Source organism: Agelaius phoeniceus, chromosome Z (genome assembly GCF_051311805.1).
Source record: "Agelaius phoeniceus isolate bAgePho1 chromosome Z, bAgePho1.hap1, whole genome shotgun sequence".
Taxonomy (NCBI): Eukaryota; Metazoa; Chordata; class Aves; order Passeriformes; family Icteridae; genus Agelaius; species Agelaius phoeniceus.
This window is the reverse complement of record NC_135303.1, coordinates 92,347,749-92,375,459: the sequence shown is the minus strand read 5'-3', so window position 1 is coordinate 92,375,459 and position 27,711 is coordinate 92,347,749. Positions and strand designations below refer to the sequence as shown.

At 47.8% G+C, this 27,711-nt stretch overlaps 1 protein-coding gene across 1 annotated transcript in view; it reads left to right on the top strand.

The window, feature by feature from the left end:
* The window catches only part of ZBTB7C (zinc finger and BTB domain containing 7C), a 154,938-nt gene extending 146,534 nt beyond the window's left edge, over positions 1 to 8,404 (top strand). Inside the window, exon 6 of the mRNA XM_077171754.1 lies at positions 1,956 to 8,404. Within this exon, the coding sequence (XP_077027869.1) occupies positions 1,956 to 2,592 (637 nt within the window). The 3' untranslated portion in view covers positions 2,593 to 8,404. The remainder of the gene's footprint in view (positions 1 to 1,955) is intronic.
* The last annotated feature ends 19,307 nt before the right edge of the window (positions 8,405 to 27,711 follow it).

The following is a 27,711-nucleotide window of genomic DNA, read 5'->3' as shown; positions in this document are numbered from 1 at the left end:
ACAGCCCTTCCAGAGAAAATGCACCTTTGTGAAAACCTCGGGGTAGCACCAGCCTGAAAAGTGCCACAGTGGGAAGTTGCCCTGAGCTTGGCACAGGGACTGAGAGATGCCTTTTTTTCACGTCTCCCTAAAAAATCTGTAGGTGCAGGGCCAGGCTGGGATCAGTGTCCCAAGAGCAATAAAGCATCCTCTGGTGAAGAAGTCACTCTCCTGCTAGGGATACTCCTTTGCGTCTTTGATCCTGAGGGACTGGTGTGCAGGGATGCCCAGCCCAGAGCTGCATTCCTCATGGTGTGGCCAACACCTCTGTGCTGCTGGGCATGTCACCAAAAACTGTTTCAATATGGGCTGGGTGGCAAAAACTAGTTCAGAGGCAGCACCTTGCAAGTGTTCGGGGCTTGACCTGGCAGAAGAAACAAATTTTTGTCTGGTTTTTATGTTATATAAATTAAATAATTATAATACATATTAACATTATGTAATTTATAATATAATTATATTTTAAAACAATAATGAATTGTATATTCTTTACTGTTTATATTAAAATACACCGTATAGTTTTATATGACATATCTATAATATATAATATATATTTAATATCTAATAATGAAATTACTCCACAGGTTCTACATATTATTAGCCTCAATAGTAGCATGTTGGAGGGTTCATACTGAAATAATTTTGGAAAGCAATATGAATTTTCCCACTTTGCTCTTTACTTGAACACCACTGGTGCAATCCAGGAAGCAGTGTTCATCTCAGCTGGGCCATAAGCAGCTTCACTTTTTTATAATCATTCTCTTAAACTGTGATTTTGGGTTTTTTTTGGTTTTCGGCTGCAGAAGGAAACATTTTTTGGGGGGGAAAAAGCAGTGATTGGATTGCCCGTATGGGAAAACATTCTCGCTTTTAGATGTTCCCCTTAAAAAAAACATATGTAAATATTTGTAAATAAGTGCTATTGGGATGGATATTACACTTTTCCATGGCTGGACTTGAAAAACTTGTCCAAACTGTGTGGGAGGTTGGATGTGTGCTGGCCTTGGAGACCCTGGCAGGGAAGGGCAGAGTGCCTGGGTGCTGCACCTCTGGCAGCATCACCCTGTGTGCTGCTCCTGCTCCAAAAGAAGGCTCCTGAGACACCATGTGGTCAGTGCAAGAATAAAAGGAGAGGAAAATCGGCTCCAAGAGGGACTGAATTTAAGCAGTATTGTCCTGCATTTCCAGGCTCTCGAATCCCAGCTGATTTCGTTATTTGCAGGCCGGAACAGAGCTGTATTTATGTAATAATCCCAGATATAGTTATATATAGATGTATTCCCATATTTAGAATCTTGCTCTTTACAAATGTGTGGAAGGAGGATGTAGCCTAGTGGGGGTCAGGCTCTTCTCCCAGGGAACAAGGGACAGAACAAGAGGGAGCAGCCTCAAGTTGTGCCAGAGAAAGCTGAGCTTGGAAAATCAGGAAAAATGTCTTCCTGAAAGGGCTGTCCAGCCCTGGCACAGCTGCCCACGGCAGTAGTGGAATCTCCATCCCTGGAAGCATTTAAAAGCCATCTGGATGTGGCACTTGGGGACATGGGTTAGTGGTGGCCTTGACTGGCGGTGTGGTTGGACTTGATGATTTTAGGTCTTCTCCAGCGTTAATGATTCTGTGTTTTTTGAGTTTATTACAGGGATTTTTTTCCCCCTCCAATTTAAGCTGTTTTGAACTGTCTGAGATGGGCTGCAAACTCCTGATGTGGAGGGCTCTGTTTGTATGATGTTTTAGTGCCCAGGAAAGAGGAGGCAAACGCAAACATCACCCTGCAAGACCATCCATACATTGGGAGAGACCCCATGATGAGCTCCCCACCTTCCCATCACCCTGATCCCAGCCGGGGAGCCAATCCCAAAAAGAGCAATCCCAACCCTTCCGGCCCACACCGCCTGACCAAGCACCTTTTCTTTTGCAGGCAGGACAAGCTCAAAATCCACATGCGGAAGCACACGGGCGAGCGGCCGTACCTGTGCATCCACTGCAACGCCAAGTTCGTGCACAACTATGACCTGAAGAACCACATGCGCATCCACACGGGCATCCGGCCCTACCAGTGCGAGTTCTGCTACAAGAGCTTCACCCGCTCCGACCACCTGCACCGCCACATCAAGCGCCAGAGCTGCCGCATTGCGCGGCCCCGGCGCGGCCGCAAGCCGGCGGCGTGGCGGGCGGCCGGCCTGCTCTTCGCCCCCGGGGGCCCGCCCGTGGAGAGCGGCTTCGTGATGCCGCCCACGCTGGAGGAGATGAGCAGCCACCTCGGCAGCACGGCCATGTGCCTTCCCGGGCCCAGCCCCAAGCACTTCCTGAGCGGGGCCAAGGCGCCCTTCAGCCTGCAGGAGCTGGAGAGCCAGATTGAAGAAACGCAGATGAAGCTCTTCAGGCGGGCCCAGATGGACATGGAGAGGAACGCGGGCATCTTCGCCTTCGCCCTGGGCCACAATGAAAACCTCGCTGCCCAGCCCTTCTTCCCTCTCCCCGACCCTTGGAGCACAGGCTTCAGTGGCTTGGCAGGGCTTGGCCACGTGGCTCCGATCTCAGAGGCCAGCAACTAAACCCGCGCCCGGTCCCACCATGCATCTGCTCCCATCCCAACAAGGCAGCCCGCTCCCCTGGGCTCCCACCCGCCCTTCTGCATCATCAGGCTCCCGAGGAGCTCTCTGTCCTCTCATTGCCATGGGGCTTGGGGCACGAGGCCGTCCCTGGGGCTAGCAGGGCATGGGCAGGTGCTGTGCCCCGTGGCCACTGGCACTTTAGACTCCACACTTGGCTTTGGGGCCGTCAGGCACTCCCTGTCCCATCCCTCCACTCATGGCTCCATCTGGGAAGGCCAGGCCAGGACTGCTGCTCTCTTCAACACCCCCAGAAATGTCACTTGCCTTAGTCCAGGGCTCAGCCATCACCATGAGATGGCTTTTCTGTGGGAAATGTTCCCCATTTTCCCGCACATGGAGCTCACTGGACACTGACAAGCCGTCCAGACTTGGGTTTGTTATGTTGCATTCCTTGGCCCTTTTGGTCAAAAGGAATTTTGTGTTTTCTTTCTGGTTTTATTTTCTTTTCTTCTTAATTAATTCCCATGTCTGGCAACAATATTTATTCTACAAGGGATAAGGGGGAGGTCTAGCAGCCTTACTGGGAGAGGGAGAGAGGGAGGATACTGGCCACTGCCTTTCTCAGCAGTATATCAGATTTACAGGGCTGGTGAAAGCCCTGACCTGCAGCATGAGTTGGGACCTTAAAAACATTAAAAACATAAAAAAAAAAAAAAAAAAAAAAAAGGAGATTGAACACCTAGCGCAAAGCTGGGTGGAAAAGGGGGATTTTACTTATTTTGGTTCTTTAGCTATTTCAAAGTTTCAAAAGGAGAACCAAAGCCTATTTTGAGTATTTTAACTTCTGTTGCTTGAAAAGGTGAAGGAAAAGTTTTGGAAGAATCAGTAATATTTCGATACTGAGCTTTTATTAAACCCTTGCTTTGAAAAAAATGAACCAGTGGGAATTTTGAAATGAAAAAGTCGTTTCAAACCAAAGAGTCAGAATTCGCTGCCGCTGACCATTCTGAAATGTCTGGGGTTCTGTCCTTAATTCCCTCAAATTCTTATGTGATAGTGATGAGGAAAGTTTACAACACACTCACGTGTCCCCAAATCTGCAGTGTTGGTGGGAAAAATTCGGGTGTGCACATATCCCTGCTGTTTGTCTCAAGGGATCTTTGTGGAAAAGAAGTTCACTACTGGAGTCTTGATGGTGATATCATCTACTTGACAGCAAGTAGAAATGCTGTTTCTTCACTGTAGTTGTTTCAAAAGAGAAGGTGGTGATACATGATAGGGTACCCCAAGTTGAAGGTCACCCATGCTGGCCAGCAAGTTTGGGGTGACGCCCCAGCATCCCTGCAGACCCCATCTGGTAATTCTTTCAGGGCACAAAAAGCGGCCAGTTGGCTGGAATCACCCTGTCCACCTCCTTCAGCCCCAAATCCATGAGCTGCTCTGAAGGATAAAGGCTTTTGGTGGCCATCTGCGTGTGATGGCTCCTCCTGGACGAGCCGTGGGAGGCAGACATGGTGGGATCCCACTTCCACCTCTGGCTGAGGTGGGTTGCAGTGGTTGTTTTACATAAAACCAACACTCGGAAATGTAAATGTTACAAACTGGGGCTTTTTATTTCTCTTTTTACTGTGACCTTTCAAGTCAGCAAAATGGAAGGGAATGCGAGGAGCGCGGGTTCATGAGGTTTTTGGTTTTTCCATCAGTGACGAGGTGGCTGGATGAGAATCTGCCCACCAGAGGCAAGGAAGGGGACACAAGGAAGTCAAGGGTTCCACAGCCCTCAGGAGGGTTGAGGGACTTCTGCTCTGAGACCACCCATAGCAGAATGGTCCCAAGGAACTGCCCAACACTTGGCTTCCTCCTCCCAAAAGAAATCCTTAAAGACTCCACATGCAACAAAAGTCAATGGAGAGAAAAAAAAAAAGAAAGTAAGAAGAAAAAGAAATCTTCTTAAAACTGCATCAAAGTTTTTCTTTTTAATCCACATCAACTTCTTAAACAAGCGACGTTTTGCAGATGATTGGTTCCTTCAGGTGTTTTTTTGTCTACGATTTGGAGTCATTGTAAAATATCCAAAGATGCTGAGTACTGTATGATCTGCAAGGACTTGAAGCAAGGTGTTTTTTCTGTCTTGGTTTGTTTGTTAGGTTGGTTGGGTTCTTTTTTTTTTTCCTATATGTCTAAGTGGGGATAAACCTTTGCAATTTTTCTATTTATAACTATTTTTATGTGATTGCTTTATGTACAAAACAATGGAAAAAAATCAAAACAAAAAAGTAGAGAGGAACACACACGTACACAAACAAATTTGCCTTAGTTACTCATGGGACAATCACCCTTAACTTTGATTGATGCTAAAAAGCTGATGGAAAAAAAAGAGACTAGATCATTTTATGTATTTATTAAACTGTATTAATTGATGCTTTTAAATTATTAGCAGGACTTGATTCTCTTGCCTGTGGCCATGGTGAGAAGGCAAAGCCGCTGCGGTTGCTGAGCTGCCAGCACAGCCACCCGTGTGGCCTCAGCTCTGTGGATGTTTGCCTGACACCTTTTGGAAAGCCAGAATAATCACTTATTAATTAAAGATTGAGCTGGTATGGGCGCCAGCCCAAGGGGCTGATGCTAATGACAATTATGGAGTTAAGGTTGATTTTCCCACGTTGGCGCTGGGTTGGACAGGGCTGGAGGGAGCTGAGCGCTGGCAGTGATCATCTTTTGGGGTGTAGAGGGATGATTTGAGAAAACTCTTGTTTCTTTCTGTTTTGGTGTTGTGTGGTGAGTCCAGGCCACAGGTATCCCCGTGGGAGCCCAGCTGAGTGTGAAGGTGCCTTCCTGGGGATCTGCTCCCGTTTCCCAACCAGGGCGGGTGTAATGAGCACCAAACCTCGGCTGGAGGGACACGAGCTCTGTCCCAGCTCATGGTGTGGTGGCTTCTGGTTCATCCCACCCTGGCTCCTACAGCCTGGCTGCAGCGTGGGCAGCAGGGCGGGGGGGATGCTGCCCCTGTGCCCCTGGGCTCAGGTGAGAGCCCACCTGCAGAGCTGCCCCAGCCCTGGCTCCAGCAGCACAAGGAGCTGGAGCTGCTGCAGCCAGTGCAGAGGAGGCCACGGAGCTGCTGCCAGGGCTGGAGCCCCTCTGCTCTGGAGCCAGCCTGGCACAGCTGGGGCTGCTCAGCTGCACAAGAGAAGGCTCCAGGGACACCTCAGAGCCCCTGCCAGGGCCCCAAGGCATTTTAGAAAAAAGATGGGGCAAAGATTTTAGCAGGGCCTATTGTCATAGAACAAGAGGAGATGTTTTAAACTGAAAGAAAGGAGATTCAGTCCAGATAGAAGGACGAAGTTTTTTACAATGAGGGTGGCAAAACACTGAAACAAGTTGCCCAAAGAGATGATGACTACCCCTGGATCCTTGGAAGTGTCCAAGGCCAGGTTGGATGGGGCTTGAAGCAACCTGGGATAGTGGAAGGTGTCCCTGCCCAGGCCAGGAGGTGGGACTGGATAACCCTTAAAGAAAGGTCCCTTCCAACTCAAATCTTCTGATGATTCTATGATTACATAAACAAAACTGACACAAACATGAGCCCTCTAATTCACGTGGTCGCACAGAAATTGCAGAGTTCCTTTGCTGTTTTTGAATGAGGTGCAAAAGCCTGGAAGATAAGCTCCCGCTAGGAACAGTGGGACTCATCCCACATTGTTCAGCCATTTGGAGGTGAAGTAAACAGGTGCCCTGAGCCTATTGAGACACCTACGTGTTGTCCTGCAACCTGCAACGTGATTGCCAGCCTGCCTCTGAAGCCATCCAGGTTCTGGTGGAGGTGATTCACCCCACCTACGCTGGACCTCCCAGGGGTGGGATGAATCACCTTTGGGCACTCTCTGCTACCTACCAGCGTGCTGTGCTTTCCCAGAGCTCACTGAGATAAGGTTAACCATGGGGAGGGATGTTCCCACCAGCACCGCTCCCTCCTCTCTGCTTAGCTCTCGGGACAGTCCCTGGAAAAACCTTTCCCAAGAGGATGGGATGCTGGTACAGCCCAGGGACCCAGGTCAGCTGCTTGATTTCTTCCCAGTCTGTTTTCACTGGGAACACTGTGGGAAATAAAGGTCTGTGTCAAGCCTCCCAAGCCTGGGGACCAGGGATTCAGGCTCATGGATTGTTCACCCTGCTGCAATCCCAGTAAAACTTCCCAAGTTCTTCCAGCCACAGGTTATTTTCCTTCCTTTAGACTTCAGAGAAGGACTACACAGCATCAGGTGCTCGGGCAGGGGTCCAGATCTGCAGGCAGAGTCCAGAAGTGTGACTTGGGAACAAAGAAATACCAATCCCCCTCCCAGGGCAGGTGGTTGATTGTTGAGCAGCTCCTCTGTGCTTGGAGCCGACAGGACCGTGGCAGGGTCAGCCCATAAACTGTGTGGTTTTGAGCACAAAAAAAAAAAATCCCCAAATGAAAATTGTGTGAATTACTTTTTAGCTGTTTAAATACACCTGTAACTTCTTTTGTTTCAGCTCTTGTGGCTTTTAACCCCATTTGATGCTCACATTCTGGTTTGCTTATAATGCCAGAACAACAACAACAACAACAACAAAAAAGAAGAAATAGATTTGCAAGGGGAGGGTGAAAAAAAAAAATCTAAAAATCGCTTGGAGGAGCAGTGCATTAATCAGACACTTGGGAATCACGGGAAGAAACCAGCTTCAGTAAATGCTTGTTAGCAACAACATATGGCTACATGCTTGCTCCTGAACAGCTGCTGTTATCTGCTGGAGCATCCAGGCTGTGCAGGGGGAACGGCTCTGGGGTGATGCTGCGCATGCAGCGTTTGCTTGGACCAGGTGTTGCTGCCAAAGGAGCATCTCCTGGCACGAGTGGCAGGGAGCTGGATGGGCAAACCCTTTCCCTGGGCTTGAAACCCTTTGCTGAGCATTGCAAGAGCCTCTTCCTGCAGTTGTGCAGAAGGAAATTACACAGAGAAAAAAATACTTATGTTTTAAGAAGGGAAGAAAGAGCCTGCAGTTTGGGAAGTGAGAGGCTTTTCCATTTGGCAGTCACCTGCAGGAAAAAAATAAAGGGAGTAATTTTGCAAAGTACAGCCTAAAATGTTTTAGACTTGAATGTGTCAGCAGGACTCCTGGCACTACCAGTGAGGCTGCAAATGCTGCCTGGTCTCTGCCCCACTTGTGCTCTGCCTGCAGCCCCCTGGGACCTGCTGTGCCCCCCATCCTTTTCCATCCACTTTGGAGGGGAATAGTGCTTTATTTACAGTCTTGGTGCCCTGAAGCTGGAATATTGTGTGGTTGCAGGGGAAACTTTTAAGGTAAGAGAGTACATGAAGCAAGACCCCAACCATCTCGTTTTAAGAAAATTATGTGCTTGGCAGCAGGTCACCCGTGGCTGGGTTTTTAAGATCTGCCATTGCCTTTTGGTACCTCTGACTGTGTGCACCTGTGTTTCTTTCCAAGCCAAAAACAAAAAGGGAAGAACTGAGAAAAATCCCTTCTTGTGGAAGATACACCCTATATAGTCTGAGCCCGAGTGAACTCATCCCCATCCCACCTCCCAGCCCCACCTCTGGGACCTCCAGCAGAGGGAGAGAAAATACCTGTGGCTTGGAAATACCTTTTTTCCCCCCGTGTTTTCCTATGTTGATCCAATGTTTTACATGACTTGCACTATTTGCTGTAGGGCAGGATACTGTTTAGGTTTCTTTGTTCCAGTCTCTTGTTTGGTTGCGACTCCTCTTGGCGGTCCTGTACACATACCTGCTGCACATCTTACACCCCTGGAGAAAATAAACTGTTACCTGAAGCACTGAGCCTCTCGTGTGTCCTTAGCGCTGCTCTGGAGCGGGGGGAATTCGGATTTCAGCATCACATTCCTGGCTGGACTTGGTGATCTCGGGGGTCTTTTCCAACATAAATGATTCTGCCATCAAATGATGATGAGCGGGGGGGTGATGGAGCATTTTGTGGTGGCCCTCCAGGGTGACCCTTCATGTGGCACCTGGGCTGTCACCACGAGGGTGCAGGGGCTGAGAAGAATGAAATTTAGTGCGGAGCAAATAAATGCTCTGTGGTGTGCAAGTACCATTGCTGGGGGTTTGTTTCTCGCTCAGCTCCTGCACGCTCGAACCTGGGCTGCCCTCGTGTGGTGGCCTGGAGGCAGCTCGGCCACCGGAGCGACACCGGGGACAGCAGAGGGCTGGGACCCACACCTGGAGCTGTTCTGGGGGGGTCTCAGCAGCACCAGGACACACAGGAGCCTCCATCACCCCCCGTCTCACCCAGCCACGTCTGCTTGCCAGGAAGAGGAAATGCAAACCTCAGCCACATCCAGAGGCAGTTTAATGCTTGAATTTGATGATTTTAAGGGTCTTTTCTAACCTAAATGATTCAATGATTCCTAAGAAGTTTTTACACCTCAGTTAACCACCACCAACCAATAGGGCAGTGAGGCTGGGAACATGCCACAATTGTTGGTGGCCTCATAGGAACCCTGATTCTTTAGGGAATTATTCCTGCAGGGTAAGCCAGGACTGGACCCTCTGATGCTCAATGTGGCCTCAGCTGATATTTCCCACTTCCCCTCATGGTACCACTAATAATTTTGCTCAGTTCAGGCAAGCAGGGGTTTCTCATGTAAATCTCACACAATTGTATAAAGCTCATTTCCTTAGGAACTGAGACTAAAAACCATAAATGCAAATGCCAAGGAAGAAGCCAAACAGCAGTGCTGAGCTGCAACCCCCAAAGTTTCATTTTATTTCCTTCTTTCTGCAGGGATGACACTGACTGAGATGTCACAAATCCGATCAGGCTTCCTAATAGTTCATGCAGTGCCTCGAGCCCCAAGGGTCATCTGAAATTCAGGCAGCCAATTTGCAGGCAGGAGATGCAAAGCCAGACCAGGCAGGGGCTGAGGTTTTTAAGGACAGACCCTGTCTGTCAGCTAAAACCTTCCTCTGCTCTTGGGTAACCTCTGGCAAATCCTTGCAGGGGTGGCTGTAAACCTGCCTGTCTTTAAGGGGGAGCTGTTAACTCAGTTTCCATAGTGAACAGGACAGGGCTGTCTCAGTGGGACCAACTTCTGCAATGTTAGCTGGAGTTCTGCATCGTTGGGGAAATATTTAAAGCTTCGCCTCCGAGTTCTCAGAAATGGGCTTCTCATTTAGGCAGCTTTTGTGATGTTTTTCTGGAGGTCTTGATGATATATTCATTGAAAAATCAGTTGGAAATGCAAAGTCCTCACATGCTTTCTGAGACAAGGCCCCTGCATCTGAAGTGAAGGTGAGCAGTGATTTGCTCTGGGTGTTGCTGCAGGGGTGTGAGCCAGTCTGTGGCACCCCGAAATTTAGGATGATTAGGTTTCAAACAGGACCTGGATGAGAAAAATGAAGAGTGAACAGAAGCTCTGTGGGAGGTGGAAGAAAATCTCCCATGGAGAGACAGGCAGGTGACACCTCCAGTGCTGGGGACAGCTCTGGGCCCTCAGGACAAGAGAGACCCTGAGGGGCTGGAGCATGTGCAGGGCAGGGAACGGAGCTGGGAAGGGGCTGGAGCCCCAGGAGAGGCTGAGGGAGCTGGGCAGGGGCTGAGCCTGGAGCAAAGGAGGCTCAGGGGGGCCCTTGTGGCTCTGCACAGCTCCTGACAGGAGGGGACAGCCGGGGGGTCGGGCTGTGCTCCCAGGGAACAAGAGAAACAGCTAAGACAGATTTAGGTTGGATATTGGGAAAATTCCTTCATGAAAGGCTTGTCCAGCCCTGACACAGCTGCCCAGGGCAGTGGTGGAGTGCCCATGCCTGGGATTTAAAGGAGACTTGAAAGATGTCTACAAATGGCACCAGGGGACATGGGTTTGGTGGACTTGGCAGTGCTGGGGGAATGGTTGGATCTGATGAACTCAGTGGCTCTTCCCAGCTAAATAATTCTGTGATTCTGTGAGCTAGGGGCAATCATCACTGCTGCAGCAGCAGTCCCGATGCAGATGAGCTCCTCGTGCAGCTGCCCAGTGCTCTTCATGTTCAATCAGCTCAGCCTATGACAGAGATTTGTAGCTCCAAGCACTTGGGATGCTTTTTCCCTGGAGTGAAAACAGCTAACCTGGATAATACATATATTCACACATATATGTGTGTGTGTGTGTATATATATATTTAGATACAGACTTCCAGGTGGATTCAACAGCCCTAATATATGTATGAACATGCTAATATAATAATATAATAATATAAAATAACCCTATATATGTGTGGATGCATTCACAGACTTGCGCATATCTAATATGCATTTAGCTGTTACCATCACCAGATTTTATATAGAAGACAACAGAATTTCTCCTTTGGGAGGGGAAACTGAGGCACGGGGAGGCACAGAGATTTATTCACAGTGCCCTTGCAGCACTCAGGTATTTGTGTGTGTGCTGCTGGCCTACCCTTTGAACAGGTGCAGACCATCCCTGGGGAGTGCTGGGCCTTGGCAATGGCTTCATCAGCCTGTTCAATTAAATGTTAGGAAGGAGAATTCCCAGAAACCCCCACCTCCTTGTCTCCAGCATCCCCGTCTGATTCAGCAGGCCGCTGCACAAATCGCCATCCGGCTGGTGAGGGTGAAATTTGGAGCAAGAGGGAAGAAGAAAGTAACCAAGAGAGGGCGTTTTTTAACGGAGAGGAGCCCACGCCAGGTGAGCGGGGAGAGCAGCGGGACCCGCACGGCTGCGGGGGCTCAGGACTGTCCTTTATCTGTGATAAAGGCTTGGCTCCGAGGGTGGAGGAGTCTCTGCCAACAGCCCACCCCTGAAAAAGTCCCACCACCACAGGTGAACGCCCACGTCCCTGGTGATGCTCTGAAGCACCCGTGCGACAGTGAGGGAAAATGAAAGGCGAGCATCATTCCAAATGGCAGGGAGGAAGGAAGCTCCTTCCCCGACGTCCCTATAAGCAGCATCCGAGCAAATCCAGCAGCAGGGAGGGGCTGCAGACACTGCCACCCACCCCCCCGATCAGGCAGGGATGTCCAGAGCAGGGGATGTGGCCATGTCACACACGGGGGCTCCTTGTTTGCAGCGAAATCCTGCGCCGGCCTGTGCCAGCTGCTGCATTAACGCCCCATATGCCCGGCCATATGCTCCATCCACGCAGGGGGGTGCTGGGGGGGCCTCCGCGGGAGGAAAAGGGACATCCCTGCACTTGGGAGCAGGTAGGGTCTAGATAGGGACCAGAGGTGTGGGAAGGATGCCCTGCGATTGCGAGATGGAGTGAATGTCTCCGTGCCCAGCAGCAGCACAAGGGGACTGGAGGGTGTTGGGGGGTGTTGAAGGGCACCACAGGCCTTTTGAAATGGGTCCCTGGCATAAAGCAGCTAAAATCTGGGCAGGAGGATGCCAACAGGGTGTAGGAGGGCGCCCCTGACACTTTGCAATGCGTTTCTCTAAAGCAGTTCGGCAGCAGGTTGCAATTGCAAAATTTATTTTGAAGTGGATTTTGAGGACATGAACAAGCTTGGGAAAGTGTCACGGTGGGAACCAGAGGGTGCTGGGTGCTGCTGCACTTTGGGAGCACAGCCTGCCTGGGTGGCATGGAGGAAAGGGTTTCAGCTCATCCAGGTCAGAGACTCGCAGAGGTGTTCACTGGTGTTCCAGCTCCTCCTACAGTCAAGGGCAGAGCAGTCCTAGCAATCCAGCTAAACATCTGGAATGGGTCACATAGATGCACTTTGGAAATGCTGCTTGCTCTCCAGTGGCAGGAGGGGAATGTGTCCCTTCCCATGCCCTGTCCCCTTTGCCTATCCCGGTCCCCTGAACCCAGCATCCAAAGCTTTCCCCAGTCACCACTGAAGATCCCGGCACATTTAAACACCCAGGATGGGACACAGCACGGCACTAAAGGACACATTGTCTGTGTGGAACAGCAGATCAGAGAGGCAGGAGGCTGTGGGTGCCCCCAGAGCTCTCAGGTGCTGGATGAAGGGCTGGTAAGGGACACCACCAGCTGAAGACCCACAGGTGCAGCCCAAGTAGCCTGGGGTTGTTTGGCTGTGCTGTTAATCCCACAGCACAGGGAGAGAGGAGGGTGGGCTCTGCACCATCCTCAAGCCATACTGTGGGGTGAATGTGTTTTTTGCTGCATTCTTGGTAGCTCAGACAGGTACTGGTGAGAGATAGAGAGAGAGCATACCAGCATCATGAAAGAGGCTGGTGAAAATGCTTGAAAAGACACTTTTTGCTCTGAAAATTCAATTTATCTGGGCAAATTAGGGTATTGGCTTCAAACAAAACTGGGTACCTAAGCCTCGTTACATTTAATAAACTATCATGTGTTCTCTCCCATCAGCCTGCACCAGGCTCTCTATGATTTACAGTCCACAGCTGTAACCTGAGCCATCTCCCTGCTTAGAGAGAAACTCATTTAATCTGGGTCCAGGTCTGAGGCTCCTTGAGGGAAGGCAGCTAATCTTTCTGCCTTAGCTCCTCTATTTGTAAAATGGAAATGGTGACTTTATCCATCTTTGTGGATGGCTTATCGCTTAATCTGAGACTCTGCTGTGCCTTGATCAGGGAGCCTGGTGTGAGGGACTGTCTTAGCTGCATTGTTTGGGATGCTGGTTCCTGTTATGGCTCCGAGGATGGGGAAGGATTTGTGAGGGGAGGAGGGGAAGGAGGCATTGGGCAGCTGAGTTCAGTGTCAGGAGAGCAGGTACAGGCTCATGCCTGGGGAGAAGTGAGGAGCTGCTTGCTCAGGAAGAGATGGGGAATATGGAGCATAAGGACAAATGAGTCTTGCTGTGGCCCTAAACCCACTGGGGCCAGTGCAGAGGAGGCCACGGAGCTGCTGCCAGGGCTGGAGCCCCTCTGCTCTGGAGCCAGCCTGGCACAGCTGGGGCTGCTCAGCTGCACAAGAGAAGGCTCCAGGGACACCTCAGAGCCCCTGCCAGGGCCTCCAGGGGCTCCAGCAGAGCTGCCCAGGGACTGGGGACAAGGCCTGCAGGGACAGCAGCCAGGCAATGGCTCCCAGGGCCAGAGGGCAGGCACAGATTTTGGGCTCTTGGCAATTAGGAATTGCTGGCTGGGAGGGTGGGCAGGCCCTGGCCCAGGGTGCCCAGAGCAGCTGTGGCTGCCCCTGGATCCCTGGCAGTGTCCCAGGCCAGTCTGGATGGGACTTGGAGCAACCTGGGATGGTGGAAATTGTCCCTCCCTGCCCACGCAAGCCTTGAGCTCAGTCAAGACAAGAGGACAGAGCTGTTGTTGTCCCTGCCAGTTTTTGTCCATCCAGGACCAAAGGAGGATCTGCATCTGCATGTTGTCTCCCAGTGTCTTTATAATTCATGATGGTCTGTCTGAAAGAAGATTCTGGCAATGTGTTTTTGTTACTGGTCTTAAAATAGGATGCAGAAGAAAGGTTTCTGGGACATAATTCATTTTATTGGCTCTTCTGCGCCAGAATTAATTACAGCCATGTTTATTGCTCCAGCAAGTAGAGATGAGTTAGATAAGGGAGTTACTTTGTTTAGGACAATGAATAATTTATGTCGCAAATTCGCCAGAACCTTGAAATTTGAAGGCCTGGTTTTGCTTCCTTCCATGTCCAGGGAGCAAGATTGAGCCATAATCCTTGTTTGTGACAAACTTTTTATGATTTTTCCATCATTGTAATCATGTCTTCAAACTCCTGTAGCACAAAACATGGAATTTCTCTGTGTAGGGTGCCTTGGCACCCAGGTTACTTCTGTGTGTGGTGGTGAGAGGTTTGCCCAAGGAATAACCCACTCTGTCCTAGGACAAGCATCCAATGCACAACAAAACACACAACTGGCTGCAGAGGGAGTTTTGATGTCTTTGGTGGCTCATCAAACCCTCTGCCAAGACACAGGTCCTGTGTCAAACCCACAACTCCTAGCCGAGCTGGAGGAAAAGGTTCTAGAAAGACACCCTGAGCATCAGGGACTAAAAACCTCCCAAACTTTACTATAAATTTTCAGGTTCTTTCCCAAAGTGACTTTTCCCCAGGCTGTGGGCTTCTGATGAGTATTTGAATCATAGAGTATCCTGAGTTAGAAGAGGCCCACAAGGATGGTCAAGAACTCTTGGAATACTATTAGTATTTGTGCCCCAGGGGAAAAAAAATTTCCCAAAGAGGGTAGAGCTGTTGTTGAGAGTTTTTCTGTCCCTGGAGTGGGCACAGCTGCCTGCCCACCTCCCTGAAAGCCTGCACAGCCGTGGGCTGTGTCCCAGGATGGGATCCGGGTGGGTTTGAAAGCCTTTTCCTTGGAGATGGATGGTGCAGAGGGGTTTATCAGTCTGGTCTGTCTGTGTTCTGGACAGAACTGGAGGGCTCTCAGTCAGGCACACATTGGTGTCCCTTGGATGATCCCTCACTTCAGAATGAGGAGGGTAGGTAGGAGGGAGAGACAGAGAAAATCAGAAACTGTAACTTCAAAGACGAGCTGGGATGGGAGCCCGTCAGCTTCTGAGAGGAAAAACAGGGATGGTTTTCATTAGTGAGAAGGTAAAACACATGGCTAGGCAAATAGCAATGCCCTTGCATAGCTCTCTTCCAGTCCAAGAAAGGACAGTGGTGGGGGACACTGGCACCCTCAGTGGAAACTGTTATGTCTTAGGAGAAAAATCTATTTATTTTAACCAACTGACAAATAGGCTTCAGCCTTGGAGTGGCTCCCTTTTTGTGGCACCAGGGTTGCTGCTTCTGCAGAACAGAGGGCTCTGATATCGAACCAAGGCTAAAAGAAGGGACTGAGTGAAGAGAGAAGGACACTGAGGCCTAATCTGCCTCTGCAGAAGCTAACACTGCTCTAAAGAATGCAAGCTGAAGGCTGGTTATCGAGACCTTACAGTCTGCAGGGAGGTCACCAGCACGTCCCAGATGCCACAGAGTGTCCTCTGTACCATCCAGGATGGGCAGAAATCCTCTCAGAGCACACACAACAGGTGGATGGGCAGTTGCAGGGAATACATGCATTTTTCAGAGTCACTAAAAGCAAAAAGCAGCAGTGGGATCGTGGTGTGGAGTGAGCAGGCCATGGGATGGCAGAAGAAACCCAAGCCAGATAAAGCCCAAGTGCTGAGTGTGGAGGGGGCAGTGGGGAATGGTGGCACTGCCTGACAGATGATGGCAAACACCAACACTGGCTGAAAATTAACACTTGGGGCTTGGATTTTGGATGTGGGTACCCAGAACAGGATTCAGCTGCCTGATTTGGCAGTGCTCTGGTAGCTCTAAGTCTGGCCCCTGTGTTTGTTGCTGTGCGTTGCTTGTGCTCGGCTCAAGCCTGAGCTGTGTCCTGAAGCCCTCAAAGGTCTTTGCTTCTAACACCCATCCTCACATCCAAGACACAGCTGAAGCAAAACACAAATAACTGTGGGGAAAAGGAATCTCACTGTTTCCCAATTTTTTTCTTTTAAAGTACAAGTATGCTGGTGTTGCTCTCCTTCTTTGCAGGTGCAAGGAAGGCACAAGCGTGTTGGACCCCCACCATGCACTTTCTCAGATTTGCAGGTCAGGATTCATCCAGCAGCTGAATTTTTGTCTCCTGCAAAGGCAGAGAGGAGGAAAGAAAAGCATGACAGCTAAAAAGCCACCTGTGGATCAGTCACAAGCAGACAGAGCTGGAGGCTGCTGGGGGAGCACTTTTCACTGGCAGAAGTGAACAAAGTGGGCAGCTCTTTCCCTTGCTTGGTGTTGAGAGCTGTCAGGCAGTTGTGAGATGGTTTCTATGCTGGAAATTTCTGTGACAGGAGAGGTAATTTAGCAGCTGCTGAAGTGTGTTGGCCCTCAGCTTCTCCTGCCCTCCTGGATGTGGCCTTAAAAGCCATCTTCTGTGTGTGGGAAGATTGGAATGCTCCTGGCTCCTCCAGGAGGATTCGCTGGTGTCCTGGTGAAGCAGCTTTGAGGCAAAAGTTTGGCATGTGTCAGGGCTTGAGCACCAAACTTTTAACTGTGCTGTCTCCCAAATCTGCTGACCTCATCCATGCTGTTTGTTCCCCTGCCTCAGTTTTTCCTCCAGTATTTTTAATTCCCATTTACTCTAGCCTTCAAAACTTACCTGGAGGGGTCAGGTTGGAGGGCATGGGGAGAAGTGGATCGTCACAGGGTGATCAGAAGGTGAGCAGGTCTCTTTTATTGTCTGAGCAGGCTGTGGTTTGCACAGAGGCTTCAGGCCGGGGCAAGGGTGAGTGTGCCAGCTTACTGCAGGGTTAGATTTTGGTGCAGGGGCGCTTTTTGCAAAAGTGTGCAGTGACAGGACAAGGGGGAATTGCTTGCCAACTGACAGAGGGCAGGGTAAGATTAGATATTAGGATAAAATTCCTTCCTGTGAGGGTGTGAAGTCCTGGCACAGGGTGCCCAGAGAAGCTGTGGCTGCCCCATTCCTGGAAGGGTTCAAAGCCAGTTTGGATGAGGCCCTGAGTAACCTGGTCTGGTGGAAGGTGTCCCTGCCCATGGCAGGGGCCTGGAACTGGGTCATCTTTAAGGTCCCTTCCAGTCCCAGCCACTCCATGATTCCCCAGCAGCTGTAGGCCATAGGAGGCACCACGCCACAGTCACAGCCCTTGAGGGCCCACTCCTTGGGTTATGGGCTCTTTTTTCTTCCCTAACACTGAAATCACTTCTGAGACAAACCACAGCATAAACCAGAATGCAATGAGTGCAGAGTCAAGCTCTGCCCTCCCTAGCAAGGCTGGGATCAGTGTTCCAATGTATTTGCAAGGGTTAGGCCATAGTGCGCCCCAGCCAACCTGCTTCTAAGTTAGTTATCAAAGCGTCAGGAATTCATCAAAGCTATTAGAACATAAATTGTGCTAAATTAAGAAAGAAGAAGCTAAGAAACTAAATACCAAAATAACAAAAACTAGATAACAGATGATGACTGTGAAACACCTAGACTATAACCAATCACAGGTGCCAAGAAACGGAAGCAGAAAATGAAAGAGCAAAACCAAAGGACCAGTCGAGAAGTGTGTGCTTAGTAGTTTATAGAATCTATAAATATGTGTGTAATGTAAACAATAAGTGGCTTCTACTTGATCATATTAGTCAGTTATTCAAAAGTCCTAAGTTTCCCACCATAGATCAGTATCTTTGTGATCTCTGCCTCTCTCTGCTCAGCCACAGGGAAGCTCCACAAGAGCTTCCACTTGCTCCCATCCATCCAAGGCTCTTCAGGACCATGCAGGGGACAGCAAGAGGGCTGAGCCCATCTGTGCTGAGGGACTGCACTGAGGGAGAGGCAGAGCTGCAGCCCCTGGGCTGACAGGGTGCCTCATTGTGCTGGTGGGCTGCAACAACATCCCATATGAGCCTTGTGCCCCTCTTGACAGGCTTACAGCACGGTTGGCTGGAAGGGACCTTGGAGATCATCTCATTCCATGCTCCTGCCATGGGCAGGGACGTGTTCCACTAGACCAGGTTGCTCCAACCTCTCCAACCTGGCCTGGAACACTTCCAGGGAAGAGGCATCTTCAGATAAGCCCTGATTCCCCTTCTTCTGATGACTCCAGAACTAAGTCTGGAGTGTCCAGGCATAAGCAAGCTCAGCCTCGTGCTTAGCCACTAGCAAAACATCTTCTACTTCCACTGTGCTGTCTTGGTCCTCAGATGGAATTTCCAAGTGCTGCCGTGTTGAAATGGCTCTAACAGCATCTTTGGACTGTGTAAGATCAGACTTCCAGGTGTCCATCAGAAAAGTGGCTGCTGCAGCTTCTCCCACAAGAGATCTGTGTCCTTTCAAAACCCAGTCCCCACCTGGAATTCTCTGAAACAGCCAAGTTGGCAAACTCATAGACAGAGGTCTAGTAAGGGAGCAACTAGGGTTACATTAGCACCAGGCTGTACAATGCAGTTTTTCCAACACAGTAAACCAAAAACAGGGAGAAAGTTTGTTTTCAGTCAACCAAGAGAACAGATTTAAAATTCCATATTTAAAATCACTCCAATGTAAAGTAATGCTCCAATGAAAGCTCATTAAATATATTTATTCTGAATGATACCAAGGAAAAAAAGGGAGTAATTACTTAGCCATGGTATAATTTCATTCATTATTATTAGGTGGATTTAGATTACTTGTTCGCTCAAGATTAGAGATTTGAAATACATGGCTGAAATCCTCTTTCTAATCCAGAATTGCTAAATCCTTGGGTATTTCTCCACGATCATCTTTGATTTGCATCTGTGTTGATGTTCAGGACATAATTTCAGTTCTCTGCCAAATATTTGTTCCTTTCTTGTCCCCTAAACACAGTCCCTGGTTTTCCTGATAACAAACACTGTAGACAAACCAACAGCACCAAGGTTCCACAAGGCTCCCAGCATTTCAGATCTCAGCACACTGTTGTACTTATAAGCTAAAAGCAAAAGAGAACGAACTGTATTGAAACAAAAAGTGCCAGCAATGTGAAACCACTTGAAAATGTAATTTTCTTTTTTAATTTTAACAGCCCTGTATAATCATAGAATGGGTTGAGTTGTAAGGGACCTAAAAGATCATCTAATTCCAAATGGACAGAGACATCTCCCACTGTCCCAGGCTGCTCCAAGCCCCATCCAGCCTGGCCCTGGGCACTGCCAGGGATGCAGGGGCAGCCACAGCTGCTCTGGGCACCCTGGGCCAGGGCCTGCCCACCCTCCCAGCCAGCAATTCCTAATTCCCAAGAGCCCAAAATCCGTGCCTGCCCTCTGGCAGTGGGAGCCATTGCCTGGCTGCTGTCCCTGCAGGCCTTGTCCCCAGTCCCTGTGCAGCTCTGCTGGAGCCCCTGGAGGCCCTGGCAGGGGCTCTGAGGTGTCCCTGGAGCCTTCTCTTGTGCAGCTGAGCAGCCCCAGCTGTGCCAGGCTGGCTCCAGAGCAGAGGGGCTCCAGCCCTGGCAGCAGCTCCGTGGCCTCCTCTGCACTGGCTGCAGCAGCTCCAGCTCCTTGTGCTGTTGCAGTACACAGCACACAGCAAGTACACAAATTTGACAAACTTTCTTTCTTGGGCTGCAGCTGCCAGAGATGAATTCTAACCCCTGTCCCCAGCTGCTGGGTCCCTTTGGCTCTGCCTGCCCACGAGCTGTTGCTGGGTGTGGGGATGTGTCAAAGGAAGGAGAATGCAGACAGAGCTGGTGCTCCAAGAAAGAGGAGCTAAACCGCAGCTGGGTAACTGGGGTGGCTCTCACAGTGCTAACAGGGTTATGCCAATTTACAGTAGGGAAGGTTTTTTTGGTCCTTCACCTTTTCAGAAGAGGGTTTCTAAACCCTACTGGTTCTCACTTAGCCATTTCTCTTGGTGTTAATGTACTCCACAAGGATCTCCAAGGTCCCTTGCAGCCAAACTATGCTGCCTGTTTGCCCTTGTCTCTGTTAGGAGAAGAGGTGATTATTTCTGGGTGCTTGTGTGATGTGAATCCTCAGTAAGGTGGAGTAGATTGTGATTTCAGGTTGCACCATCAAAGGGGAAAGGCATCCAGTCCCATGACTCTGCTCACTGCAGTTTCACCCATGGAAATTTCAGCTACAGAAACTGTCCCAGCTTTTTACTTTGGGGCACCAGGATGTCACTTCATGTTCACTGCCGCATCCTAGCAACTGAACCTCACATCAAGAGAGGGAACAAGGAGTGGTGCTCAGGGACCAGATGAGAAGGACAGTTTTTAGGCAGCTTCTGAATTGTGGCACTCAGCAACCTGCTCATTAGTATGGCTGGAAAAGGTATCCATGTTTTCTTATGTAAAATAAAATAAAACCAATAATTGTATGAGGAGGGGAAAAAAACCCAACCACATTTTGTTAAAAAAAAAAAAATCCCAAAATGAAACCAAACCAAAACAAAACAAGAAAATAAAAACCACCAGAAAACCAGTCTGGTGGAGATGCATCTCCAGCCCGTTTGGTTTTTCATCAGCCTAAACAAATGCTCAGGGCGTGAGTTTGGGTGCTGCCCAGAGCTGTAACCACAGTGGTTGGTGTTTCAGTCACGTCTGGTTTCTAGCTGCTACCTGCTCTCACTCAACTGATTTTTAACTCGCTTGGCATTTTCTGTGCATGCAAGATGTTTGATTAGAGCCCTCGTGTTGCGTGTGTGGAAATAAAAGGCCAGCCAGGAACAGACAACTGATTAGGCATTAGGTGAGGTATAATCCTCCCTAATGACATTTCTAAACGTGGTAGTTGGAGGTGGGATTAGAGTTATTAACATGCGGACAATAAAGCATATAATTTATTTAACAATTACTGGCTCTTTGTGAAGGGGGGGTCTACATGAGGTGTAACCACACAGCAGCTCCTTCATCCTGTGCAGGATGGAGCTGCTGTCAGTGACAAAGCTGGCAGATAGGGATGGATGTCCACTGACATGAAGGGCAGGAAAATATTCAGAAATTCCTCCACAGGACCCCTATAGGAGAACACCTGACATCTAGATATTAAACAGTATAGAAATGGAAAAAAAAAAAGAAACCCAAAAAGTGAAAAAAAATGTACTGAAGTTTTCTAGTCTTCTCTTCCTGAACACAGTGAAATGCAAATGTACAATAATCTAAAAAGCTGTTTAATAACTTGTAGGATGAAGAACAGGAGGCAAAGGCAACAGCTGGCAAGCAGTGATGTTGTGCAAGCTCAGCAAGGAAGGGAATTCCAGAGCTCCCAGACCAATCCCTGTCCTGACCCTGTCATACAGCTATGCTGGGCACTGTGGTGTTACACCAGAGATTTGCATGCCAGGTAGATATTCTGGTAGTCAACAGATTTGTAGTTTAATTCTTGAGTTTATCATGCCTACCTCTGGAGAACTGAGGCTTCATCTTGTGATTGTGCTGAGGATGCTTGGGACAGCAAGGGTTTTTTCCTCAGTACATTAAAAAAATTGAAACAAAACAAAAATCCCAAACCTGACAAGCAGACCAAGGTTAAAACCTTTAGAAACACCAAACCCCCCAACTCTGCACCCCAGCCTGTTGCCTAGGGTAGGTATTACCCTACTGAAGGGTAATTCCAAGTGGCTCCAAGAAGGATGTCAGGTCTGCTGTGCAGCAGGACAGAATGCCAAAGCCTGGGGGCATCTCAGCCTGATCCCAGCACCAAGCAGATGCAGATGAGAAAGCCCAACACACAGAGCTCTGCTGTCCATGCTCTCTGATTGCTGCAGTCCAGGAAAAGGCGGGGCCCTGGGCCAGATGCTCTTTGCAGACAAGTTTTGGGCATGGTTTGGGATGTAGGTCAGGCCAGGGACCATTTGCAGCAACGTTTTCCACATGCCTGCCCTGTTTGGAAAGAGGAAAGTCTGGCTCTGTCTGGGTGTTGCTGGTTCCACGCCGGCTGCGTCCCTGGCTGCGGCACCTGCACCATGCTCTGCTGATCTGCTCACACTGCTGCAGGAGGGGGGAAATGAGACTGCCTCAGACCTGGCTCCAGGTTTAGACCTTGCAGGTTCAGACCCTTCATGCTCTGCTGTGTGTCCGGAGCCAGGCTTGCAGGCTTGAAGCAGCCTGAGGTATCTAAAAGTTAAGAGGCTACATTTATAGTCAGGGCAGAAAAATAGAGGGAATTCCTGTCATTATTCATCTCACCCTAAAACAACCTCTGAAACAGGCCAGATGAACTGTCCTCTAGAAACTTTAGGATGAGTAACTGAGACTTTGATGTCTAACTCCTAACATTTGGTGAAGTGCATCCAACCATCTGTCTGCTAGGATTTGGTGTTGGAGATAGCCTCAAGGCACTCTCAAAAGCCAGCACAGGCCTAGCCTGTAAATCCCACAAATGCCTTTTTTTTGGTATATATTATAGAGCAAAGCCATGTTACAAATATTATTCAATGGGAATGAGGTTGGCCCTGTTCCCCTGATCTTCCTCCTCAAGGCTTTGTTCTTGCCACAGACAGCAGCCATGCACCATGGCTCCTGGCTCAGAGCACGGGGATCTTCCATGTAAAGCATTCTGTGAGAAACCTGGCAGCCTCACCAACAGCTGAGGCTGTAGTTGGGTCATGTCATGGACTTGAGCCATATCAGACGCCAGAAAGTCTTTGTGCTCAGAAAAGGGCAAAAAGACAGGAGAGGAGAATGGCAGGATTCATTCATGGGGACAATCCTATCTATCTGGATCATAAATGGTGCTGGGATAATTCTCTCACTCTGCTCTGCTCCTCACCCTTTTGCTGGGAAGCAAGCTAAGAAGAGATACTGATGTTCTGTTTAAAAAAATATTTTTTTCCAAGCCACTAGCCTTAATTTTTAAATGTACACCGAGTGTAAATTGTCACGGATTTTCTTCTGGCTTTATCTAGCAGCAGGAGACCACTATCTACTGACATTAGCTGTTAAATAAGCGCAAACTACCTGTAACTGTAGCATTGCATGTGCCTGGGGAATTTGTGTAAGCCTGAGCTGATGACAGGGATGGACTTCTGGAAAAAAAAAAACCCAAACCCTGGAACATCTTAAAGAGGCAGAGTTGATTCATTGAATTATGTCTTCATCTGAAAGTGTTGTACTTGCCACTGACACAAATAACCTGTGAGATCATGACTGAAAGAGGATTCATGGGGAAAATATTCTCCCCTATCATTTTGTTAACTTTGTGCATTTGACAGCACATCAGTGTGTCTAGACAGTTCCACGGGTAGGCTGACAATCAGCTGTCTGGCACTGACACGTGGCAGGTGAGACACTGCAGGTGCCTCTCCTCCGGATCAGCCACAGGAGAAACAGCAGGAACATTAGCTGAAGGATGAGAAGATAGCACCCAGGGAAGGATGATGAGAAAGAAGGCCGAGTGACTGGCTGTCACTTCTCTAAGCATTTTCAGGACAGAGCAGTTCTCACACAGAGCATTGTGGCTGTCAGTGCCCGTCAGCAGAGTCATTAGGGCTTGTGCTGGGCACTTTCCTTGGGCAGAGTGACTGCTGGACTCAAACCTGCTCCAGGCATGTCTTCATGGTGTTTCTTAAGAATGGACAGAGTTCAGACTGACATTCCCTGACTCTCTTCCTCCCCAAACAGTGTAATCACCTGCCAAGTTTGGTGCATTGCAAAATCTACCCAGGGCCTGGGTAGCCAGCCAGCCCTGAACTCCACACTGTGCTGGTTACAGCACTCGCAAACCCTGAGATACTGAGCTCCATCGAGAGGTTTTCAGCTCTCATTAAACTATAGATGAATCCTGGAAACAGCTTTCCAGATTATTCTTCTGTTTTCTTTAACTTCTAAGGGACTTTTTTCTCTCTGGTGGGCCAGAGTTCAGCTGAACTTCATACACGAAACTGAACAATTGCACCCAATTCAAGGTCCTCCAAAGCATTGTACTGTGATAAAATCACCCACCGAGTGCTTGGGCCAAAATTCTTAGCCTCTGCCCTGCAAACCACAAACATCTATCCCCTTTCTTATCTAAGGAGAAGTCTGTGGTTACACTGAGCACGGTTAATGTCAAAACTACATACAGAGGACAATGTGGGTCCTTGGTTAATGTCAAAACTACACACAGAGGACAATGTGGGTCCTTGAGTCCAAAATAAAAAACTTGCTTTAAATCTTTACCTAAATCTTAGATTTAGCTTTTAAGTTTGTAAAAGACACTTGCATTCTTTCTGCAAAGAAGACATAATGTCCTTGGAACATTTCTCATATAATGTCTTTATATGTGCTTGAGGTGCAAACTGTTTTTTTGTTTTGGTTTGTTGGTTGGATTTTTTTGCTTTAATCTTCAAGCCAGTGGATGAGAGCAAGATGCTCCTTCTGAAGGTTGTTACTGTTTTTCTTCTGTTGCTGTAGACTCCAAACTGCTGCAGATTGCTCTTTGTGCAGGCTTGGAAAGCAATGTATCTTGGAATGAACACATAAAGCAGGATGTTAGCCTCTTCCTTTGTTTCTTGCCCTTTGCAGACCACTGCCTCTATTTCAGATGCTGCTCCTTTTTACTGTCCGTGGTGTCATCCCCCATGTTTTCCAAGGTTTTCATCTTTTGCAGCTCATTTTTGCCTTGCTCCTTGCCATGACACACATCAACATGCTGATTATTTCTGAATCTGACTTTTGCAGCCTGTGTGTGGTGATTTCCTTATCTCTGCTTCATAAAACTGTATGATCTGTAATCTGCTTGCCTGCAGCCCTGTCAAACTTGCATGAAGGAGCTGACTCTGCCAGACTGCAGTTTCAGGTTTGGTTTGGTCACATCTACCAGAAGACATACCTCTCCATTTCCATTTCCACCAGCAATACCACTCTAAAGCATTTAAGTTCTCATTTTTGTCTGACCTTTCCTCACCTGTAAGCACGGAGATCTGAAAAATCAAAAGCTGTCCTTGCCTGTGGCTGGAGGCTGGGAGTCTTTTCTTACTGCCATGTTTCATAAATATTGACAAATTACCTTTACAGACCAATTTGCACAGTGCAGTAAGTATAGTCACTCAGAATTGGTGTTTTTAAGACAGTTGTCTGAAGGAATCAGGGGTGCGCATCTCAACATGAAGGGCAGGGACTGCGCTCGGGAAAGCAGCAGCTTTAAAATGAATTTTCTGGTCACTGTATCTATTCCTAGTTTTACATAGTAGTCCAGAGTGGAAGGGGGCCTTTGAATTTTTGGGAAAGCAGCGGCTTTAAAAAGAAACTTACTCGTCACTGTATCTATTCCTAGTTTTACATAGTAGCCCAGAGTGGAAAGGGGGCCTTTAAATGTGTAAACAGATGACAACTGAACAAAGGCAGAGAACTGTTGTACCACTGTAAATGAATCAAAGGGCTGTTCACAGTTTCAGTGTTCATACTTTAAAAAGAAAACTGAAGAGGTAAAGAAGGTTTGGGATAAACCTGGAAGTTTGGAAATCCTCCTAGCAGGGAAAGACCAAAGAAACTTGGTTTAGAGTGTTTACTTAAGAAAAAAACCCGCTGAGGTGTCTCACTCCCAGTAACCAAATATTTACATAGGATAAAGATTTGTATGTGAAGACATCAGTGTGACAAAACAAAACCAACAAAAAGGTAAAATGAGATTTGATGGCATGAAGATAAAAGAGAGAGGCCCCTATTTTCACCACACCAACCCACCAGGCAGATAGGGGATCCTTCTCACCCCAGGTTTGTCATCAGATCTGAGCTGCCTTTCCTGCAACAGCTCATAGCTGCAAAGGTTGTGGACCCAAAAAGGGATCCTTTGGGGAAATTATTTGGTCTTTGAAGTGAACAACACACCATAATGGTTGTAATGCTCCATCTTAGTCATAAATTTGTAGACTCTGGTAAAATGTTAATTTTTGACCTTTTGGTCTCTTGCAGGCAGAACACGGCGTGAGGAGAACAACTGCCCACATATTGCTGAGATGTGGTCTGTGTGGCCAGCAAGGGACCTCCTACATATAAAACAGGGCAAAACTTACTGCTACAGAGTGGAGTTTGCTGTGCTGAGAGGGGACAGGTGCCCACCCCCGGCTTGATCCTAAACTGGGGGAGGACACAGCCAGCTGACTCTAACACCACCCAGCAGTGGCAGGGATAGCTCCTCGTGCTCTCCCCAGCTCCTCGCAAACACAGCAGCTGTCACAGCATCGCTCCAGGGCTGTCCAGAGCAAGGAGCTCCTTCTCCCGTCACCCCAGACAAGGAAACCAGGCCCTGGTAATGCAGGATACCAGGGATGGAGGCTCTGACACAGGCTGCCCTGGGGATTACACAGAAAAACTATCAGTTGACTGCAAGCACTGTGAGAAGGGTAGACATTTTTTCTTTTTTTTTTGCATCAGTTATTCATCATGATACATGCCAAGAGCTAAAATAAACAACATGACAGCTTTGTAGTGATAAAGCCCCCACAATATTTTTAAGGCCTAATTTTTTTTATGGCAACAGTTTTATTTTGTGTTATCTTCACCTGCTCAACAGTAAAATATGTTTTATATCTCTAAATGAATCTAAGCAAGAAAGGATTTGTCAAGTCCTTTAAATTCTTGCTTGATTTATTTAGTCCATCAGAATAAATCTTTTAAGATGATAACTTTTAATCAAAACTTTAAAACTGATAATGTAATACATCACTAGTTTTTGAAAACACAAGGAGAATGGCCAAAGTCCATAAATAAATATTTAGAGCAATAAAACAAAAAGAAAACTTCTACCTCAAAGTGTTCTAAACACTTCTTCAACTAGTATAGACAATATATACAGAGATCACTCCCAACTCAGCTACCAATCTTGCACAGATGGCGTAGAAAACTGGGGTAAATCTCATTGAGACTAATCTATACAAACATATGCTTAATTAGCATAGTGCATCTTACACAGTGTAAAACAGAAACAGACTGTATTGCAATAACTGATCACGGCATAAATTGGTTTATTTTGATCCTTCCTACAGAGCCACAAATTATTTGTTCTTGATTATTTTGCAGATTTCAGTGTAATGAATTAATGTTAGTTTCCTGGAAAAAGCAAACTAAAAAAGAAATAAAGATGATTAAAAAAAATTAATCATACCAGGTTTGCGTTTATACTGAATTTTGTTTCTATGACTGGTCCCACTGGCTTATTCACTGCATAGATTTAAACATGTACTCAGATCCTTCCTGGACCAAGGCCTACCATTAATTAAGAAACAAAGCTATTGTCCCCCAGGCCTGCTCAGAAATTACACTTGTTTATTTAAGTCAATAGAGATAAACTTGTGTAAATCTCTTTGTAAACAAGGCTATTTCACTTTAATGATTGCTTATTTGGGGTTACTATAAATGTGTTTCTAATCAACTAATCCAAAATAGAGGATGTAGGCAGATGAATGGTGCAGTATTTGGAAGAATAAAAAAGGACAAAGGAATAATTTGAGGAAAAACAGAAATGCTGGCAACATGAAAAGTTTCTACACAATGAAAAACAGAACTGGGGAAGGAAAAGCCAGTTTCAGTGCATGAAAGTTTCCTGTCAATTTCAGCACAAAATCAATCAGGTAATGCAGCAGAGGAATTAAAAATTTGAGTGTCTGATTGTGCCCAAGTTGTCTGTCAATTCCTTACACTTTTGGTTACTGAGGGCAACTGGGTTTATGTGCACAAAGGCACTAGGAATTAAGGTAAGTTAAGGCAGTTAAATCATTTATTCATCAAAATCATACAGAGTAAATTAAGAACAGATATATAGGTCTTCTCATTGTGCT